The sequence below is a fragment of the Octopus bimaculoides genome, chromosome 7 (genome assembly GCF_001194135.2).
Source record: "Octopus bimaculoides isolate UCB-OBI-ISO-001 chromosome 7, ASM119413v2, whole genome shotgun sequence".
Lineage (NCBI taxonomy): Eukaryota > Metazoa > Mollusca > Cephalopoda > Octopoda > Octopodidae > Octopus > Octopus bimaculoides.
Window position 1 is genome coordinate 1276850 of NC_068987.1, and position 7721 is coordinate 1284570.

The following is a 7721-nucleotide window of genomic DNA, read 5'->3' on the forward strand; positions in this document are numbered from 1 at the left end:
AAGGAACTAATATGAGTATCTGAGCGTATATTATTTGTAAAATTCTGTGGAAGCGGACAAAAATTTATAGAGAGAATTGATTGGAATGGCAGACGAAAATATACAAGTAGATCCAGTAAAATATTCTACACCCACATGCCCCGCGCGCACACCCACACCCACACAGCCACACCCACATCCACGCAAGCAAGCACACTTCTACACACAAAGATTGGACTCAATTGCGATATAAATTCTTTCAGAATTAAATATAAATATTTCAATTTCGTTGCCACTTATCATTTCGTTTTATCTATACTCATAAATAATTATTTAGTAATGTATAATTTAAACTATTTTTGGTATGACGTGATATTCAATGAATTTTTCTAAATTTATACAAGTCAATAATCTATATCTCTAATATTGGAGCAACTGTTCAATGAGCAATAGACATTTACTCATCAATACTATCATTTCCAGTGCATCAACGCCGTAATATTGCCTTCTCACTCTTTATTAATATATGTCCTTTTCATATAGTCATTGGCGGAAGTTCCCCTTAGACAAAATTGTTGCCGAAATACTTGCAGCAGAATAGACTCCACGAAAGAAACACAACAGCTAGATTTTGGTATTGAAATGGCGGCAGGTGAATTGTTTTGCACGAGGGCAGAAATGCTCTCTTTAGTGTATATTCTCGAAGTTTTTTCCTATGAAATTTCCCTGATAAACCTTTTATCGACACGAAGTTAATCTAGACAAAACTTCCCAAACGTGCAATAACTTGGGAACCTATATAGTTGCGAAGATAATCTTTTCTACTTTAGGCAGAAGGCCCGAAATTTTGGGGAGGCTGGGGCCAGTCGATTATCGACCCAGTATGCAACTGGTAATTAATTTATAGACCCCGAAAGGATGAAAAGCAAAGTCGACCTCGGCGGAATTTAAACTCAGAACGTAAAGACAGACGAAATAGCGCTAAGCATTTCGCCCGTCGTGCTAACGTTTCTGCCAGCTCGCCGCCTAGTTGTGAAGATATCTCAATTTTATCGCCATTATTACATCTTAATTTCGTTCTTACTGTCGCGTCTTGTTTACTTCATGAACCATCAGCTTTCTTTAAATTGGTTCGAGAATGGAAAGGAAAGCTTTCTTATTTCAATGACACACTGTATTTAAAGTTAATACACCCAAAATATCCTCTTAAAATCACCACCGATAATACTCTTGGATCTCTTCTTTCTACAATTCTTTGATTAATTAGAATCATTACTGTAAAGTTGATCCACTCCCCAATTTCCCACTTATACCTGACCATATCTATTGGAGTCCACTCTGTTACCAACAGTCGAATCAGGCCTCCAATCTCCCTACCTTCATAAATCAAGCAACCCCTGTGAAGATTTTCATTCAAATCGCGTGGAACCCTCCTTAAAGAGATATTAATAGCAGCATTTGTTATTCATTTTGAGTATAAGATTCACATCTATATCTAGTCATATCCCTGGCGTCACTGCATATAGGTAAGATATTCGTGATCTGTGAATGAGGCTTGCGCCACGCGGCCAACTAGTAACGACAGGTAAATCTCTTTCAAATCCACCAGTACAAAGAATATAAAAAAAAAACTAAGCATATGTAAAAAGATGTAGTGTTGAATGAGGAAAACCTGTAAGGAAGCTGTGGAACAGTTTTCATCATCATTAACTGATTGTCAGCTGAACACCAATGACTTCGATTGCAACGCCTACAACGACAGCAACAATTCTATCAACAACATTTAAAACAATGTCAACATTAAAGATTTGTATGTATGTAGATCTTCGTCATACAGACACGTTTGCATAACGAAGTACTACGTACCTACAAATATTTAACGTTTAAATACCAGCCGCAGGAATGCATCTCTTATATAAATTGATATATCCAATAACTTACCACCGCTGTGTGCGGTGGCTATATGAGCAATGTGTTCGGAGGCAATAATGGGTTGGACAAGTGCTGAAGAAGGGGTAACAACCCCCCGAAATATAGAATATACACTCATTACGCATTTATGTCTTCCATTACATTGTCTGTTTACATCTGACGCTTCGATACGAAACGTTGTAGCAAAAATCAGGGCTAGTTATAAGTTCTATAATATATCTGTAGAAATCATCTCAACAAATTAATGTCAACATTTAAAAATAATTTTGTTAATGATAACCTAAGTCAATATTATATACGCTCAGACAACAATTATTGATGTTGCTAATTAAGATATTACGGCATGATAAATTGATTGTTAATCTCAGAGTTTTCGTATTCATGACCTAGTGTTAAACAAACAAAACAACAACAATAACCAAGATCATGCACAATGGTACAGGATAAAATATTCATTCTAATAATACATGAGAGTGAGGAGCTGAAGGCATCTGGATCCTAATTGAAGAAGAAATATTATCTCGTACCAATTTCAAACACTCAAATCCACATTACGTGACTAAACTAATAACATTTATATGTGTCTGTCACCTTCTGAGGTAGAACCTCTATTTTCGGATATCAACGTCGAAGAAATATCAGCTAAACACCCAACAAATGTCAACACTGAATTTAAAAAAATAAGATCGCACTCCACCATGTAAATCACCAAAGGCATGAATCACATTGGATGGTCGCGCATGGAACATCGTTGTGATATACCTCCTGCATAATAAGTGTCTAAATAGTATCAAATAGCGCTGTTAAGTAAATTAGTAAATAGACAAGAATATCCATACGATCAATAATGACAGTAAATATGTTTTGTTTGACTTAAATGTAGTGAAAACTATAATAAATAAAGTTGAAATATAGAAACCTGTGTACGTTTTTGAAGTAGACTTGCTGCAAACAATTCTGCATCGATGAGTCTGTCCAATATTTACATTAATAATAAATAAAGTGAAAATTTATCTAAGAAACGGAATTATTTCTTTATACGTGAAATAAAGTATATAAATGCACAACGGAATTTATTATTACAACAGTGATTACTTAATATGAAATTAAAATATATATTAGGTTGAGTAAAAAGTAAGCAACATTTTCAACCATGAAGAATTTATGCCGAATTTTTGTAGAGTTTTGAAATTTTTAAAATATTTTTTTGAAATTGTCTGATAATACAGACATAAACTTGCCCAAATGCACTAAATGAACTAAAAACTGCTACTCCTCCATCCCAGACTGGTCAACAGAAGAAGACCAATCGTTCTTCATGACAATGCTCGAGCACACGTTTCACAAATGATGCTCCAGAAGTTGTTGGAATTTGGCTACGAAGTTTTTCTCCACCCAGCTTATTCCCCAGACCTTTCTCTTATTGAATACCACTTTTTCAAGCACCTTGATGGTTTCCCGCGAGAGGAGTTAAAAAATCAAACTGATGCTGAAAGTGCGTTCAAAGAGTTCATCAGCTCCAGAATTCTAGATTTTTATGTTACCGGAATAAACAAACTTGTAACTCGTTGGCAAAAATGTATTAATTGTAATGGTACTTACTTTGATGAAAAAATCTTCCGCATTGTTGAAATATATTGTGATGAATTTCATGTTTCCAAACGTTGCTTACTTTCTACTTAACCTGAGAGTTAGTATCAAAAGCATAAACAAGAGTAGCCAATATTTCTGAATTCATGGAATATGTGAAAGACAAGCCAGTAAACAGCTAGGTAGATATTTCTCAATATTTAAACAAATGCAACTCGGAAGATTTCTCCAAGACTGCGGAAAATTTATTAAGTGATTTGACAAATTAACCGTAGGAATACATATCTAAATATATAATCAATCTTTGATGAGTTTCTTTATTTCTCGTAACGAGAACAATGACAGAGATGTTTAACGTATTAAAATATTCATCCCACAATTACGATAATTCTTCAAACAACAATCTCATTTGTACATCAATTTCCGTGAATGTCATGAATTCTCTATATATTTATATTATAATCGTTTGTGGTGGACCATGTCCATCTGACCAAACTTGATTGTTTATTCATTTTCAACTTAAACCACCAAAATTTGTTATCAGAGAGTCACAAGTCCAGAAATATGAGGGGAAAGGGACATTTTACTGAATCTTACTCACCACTTGACTGATAAGAAGATGAAACGCGAAGTTGCATTCGAAGCGACACAAAGTACCAGAACAAATCCCTCAAAATAGTTTTCTTGACGCTCAAACGTTTCAACCACTTACTCACCTCTGCACCTACAATAAAATTCCGATATGCTCCCACACAACACCTGCACGCTGGTCCATACAGCCATTTCTGACAACACTTCATAGGATTACATTTCACCATATTAACGTTTTATCACATGTTTCTCTCCATTTCGTTTCTGCTCGTTCATTTGTTACCGGCCGATTACTGTTTTATATTATCTTTTTATTTTTATTTTGGAAGAATATCATCCAAATCATCGAATGTACACCTTTGCCTTTATAATACCTGTTCTTCCTGCACTTTTTAGGCTTCCGTGTGCGCGTGTGTTCGTGCGTGAATGTGCATGTGCGCGCGCATATGACTATATGTACTCATATATGATATATATTTATAGATAGATATATACGTATATATAATAACACACACACACACACACACACATATATATGTATAAATAATCATAAGTATAGCCCAAAAGAAGTAAAAACCAAATTGAAAAATTCTTTATGGTCACAGCCGTTCCATCACTGAGAACGGATGTGAGCCTTCAGACTTAAATGCTATTTTGCCTCTCACTTCACCTGATATTTAATGATTATTATGTACACTACAGTAATAATATTACTGATAGGGGTTTTCTTAATTTTTCAGGAGCGTAGTTAAGTTAAATATCTCCTGGGTTTTATTATTGTTTAACCTGATAGTTGGTTTGTAGCTTCAATGTTTACCACGACTGAGCTTACTTGTATGCATGAAACTATATATGAATCTATACATGTATCTATATATGACTCTCTCTCTCTTTCTCTCTCTCTCTCTCTCTCTCAGTATATGTGTGTGTGTGTGTGTGTGTGTGCGTGTGTGTGTGTGTGTGTGTGTGTATTAGTGAAGTTAGTTTTAACTAATATTATTCCCTTTTTCTTCTATTTTCAGGCCGTGAACCCGAGTGAAAACAGATACCTTTACAAGTGTCATTGTAGCATATACGAAGGTGATCGGATGTTACTTCAATTAACCTTAACGCCATCGTCGATGTTACGACCATAACAGTTGATATTCTTAATGACATAAACTAATTAAGCCTCAATTTAAAGGCAGAGATCTGAGTTGAATTAGTAAATTGCCAGTAAAATTGGACGTAGAAAACAACAACAATCTCAGTTACAACAACAATAACTATTACTACTACTGCTCCTATCACCTCCACCATCAGCGATGTGTACGCCTTCCTATATATTCCTTGTTCTCTTTATCGCATTCACTGACAAAATCAAAGGTAAGTCTCTATATATTAGTCTCTATTCGCCTTCCCTGTGTTTGTTGAAGTCTTAATCCTATTTAGAACCGATGATTCTACAGTGTCCTTTTGCATTGCTTTTCTGTTTCAGCTTAACAGAACATTGTTTTTGTGTGCCATATAAAATTATTATTAAATAAACAGGAATGATTATTGCGATATATTGCTGGTGGCAACGTGTATCTTTTTCTAAAGAATGGACACCGCATTTATGATGTATTAGAACACAAGATAAAACTTTAAATACTTAACAAAATATATATTTAAATGTTTACGCATTTGTATATATTGCGCTTTGTTTAAGAAGTGAAAGCAAAATGATACAATTTGTTTTTTACCAAAAATTATATTTCTAGCTTTACATAATTTTATTTCATGAATTTATGATTTCATTATTGATTAGTATGCTTGTGTGTGTATGTGTGTTTGTGTGACGTTGCTTGTAATTGCTCTCCTGGTGATTCTATAGCATTGACAAATTCAGCTAGCTGGAACGAGTCAAAGACTAAAAGATTTCTTTGTGTCTCCTGACTCACCTTTATTTTACTGAATCAGTTTTATGAAGCGATTCATTTTGTTGCCGTTACGATTTTTTGAGAGATTTATTTGGAATTCTATCCTGATATGTTGTTTGTTTTTTTTAATTTAGATAATTAGCCTTACAAAAGGAACAATATAATTATAAACGACATTGTTGAACAAGATTGTCCCATCATTCAGACAGAAAAAACCTCTATGTCTGATGAAATGTCTTCAGCTCTAGGAATTCATAACTTTGCATCCTGGCATTTCCGTCACAAAATATTTTAACAGCTAATCTATAATCCCAACAGGAACTAAAGTTTCAGCCAAATTAGTATGTCATACACTTTTTAATGTGCATAATGTTACGATTAGTATCACCTGCCTAAAGAACATCTCTCCGATATCATCTCGCAATCACTCCCCGGCAACAAAAAAAGTTATACGTCTACGCAAGATTTCCTCCACGCACCTGCTTGCTCCTCACGAAAGCAATCCACTTTCCTGTCACTTGATGGGATTTTGGTTTCTTAAAAGTGTATTGATAGGGTAACTCTTAATACTCTTGATGGTATCGTAAGTAATTATGCAGGAATCGATGTCAATGACTTCAAGAAAACATTCATTCAGCATATGCACACCTTCGGGGAACCTGTGCATGTACGTGGATTGCGCTAGGAATCACGCCTTAAAACAGCACCACGTTTGATTATACGATCCTTCTGCGCGCGCGTGTGTATGAGAGGGAGAGAGAGAGAGAGAGAGATCTTTATTGCTAAATAAGTTGATATACTACTGGAACATCTTTGACAACACGAACAAGACCTTTCACAAAAAAGTTACTGAAGGTCAGCGACAACACCAACGCTAAAATCATCAGAACAAACACAACTGTCCAAGGTCAGAATTGGTCCTTTATATTATGAATTCTTCTGTTAGAAATACCTGCCAAATCTTCATATCACTCGTTGCTTCCAAAAACGAGTGACATTGAAGAATTTAGCCCTGAATATATTACGGTTAAAACAAGATAGGGATGCCAGGGCTGAAATGCGTCGTCCATGTCAAAGCTAGCTTTGGCAGACCACATAAAGAATAACAATGTGTACAGAAGAAACAAACGTATTTACGAGATAATCAATGAAAAGAATCTAAACACCCAGTGTTCGGCGGCGCAACAGCACTACTATTAATCACTCTATGAAATTCAATTAATTTTAATGCTACTGCAAAGCTTCATTCTGCAAATCGTATATCAACTTATTTAGCAATAAAGATACAACATCTTCAAATGAACCACATCAAAGAATTTACACTTCACTGCTCCGACATTTTATAATTAACAAAACTAACTAAGGTAAAAGATTATGTAAAATCAGTAGCAGCAGTATATCTATCTATCTATCTATCTATCTATCTATCTATCTATCTATGTATATCTATATATCTATCTCTATTTCTGTCTGTCTGTCTCCCTCTGTAAATATAGAATATATGTGTATGTGTGAGTGTCTGTAAACTTATATATGTGTCTATGCATATATGTGTGTATACATATATGTATGAGTGTATATATTTATAAGTGTGTGAATGTATATATATATATATATATATATACCAATACATGCACATCAATTTCCTGACTATTCTCTCTATTTGTCGTTCTTTCTCTCTTCGTCTCACCCTCTCCCATTTGCACATATTTATGCACATATATACAC

The 7721-nt window shown here is 34.6% G+C and overlaps 1 protein-coding gene across 1 annotated transcript in view; it reads left to right on the forward strand.

Moving 5' to 3' along the window:
- The window catches only part of LOC106877658 (uncharacterized), a 776611-nt gene that overhangs the window by 399714 nt on the left and 369176 nt on the right, over positions 1–7721 (forward strand). The window contains exon 2 of the mRNA XM_052969108.1: positions 5115–5457. Within this exon, the coding sequence (XP_052825068.1) occupies positions 5397–5457 (61 nt within the window). The 5' untranslated portion in view covers positions 5115–5396. The remainder of the gene's footprint in view (positions 1–5114; positions 5458–7721) is intronic.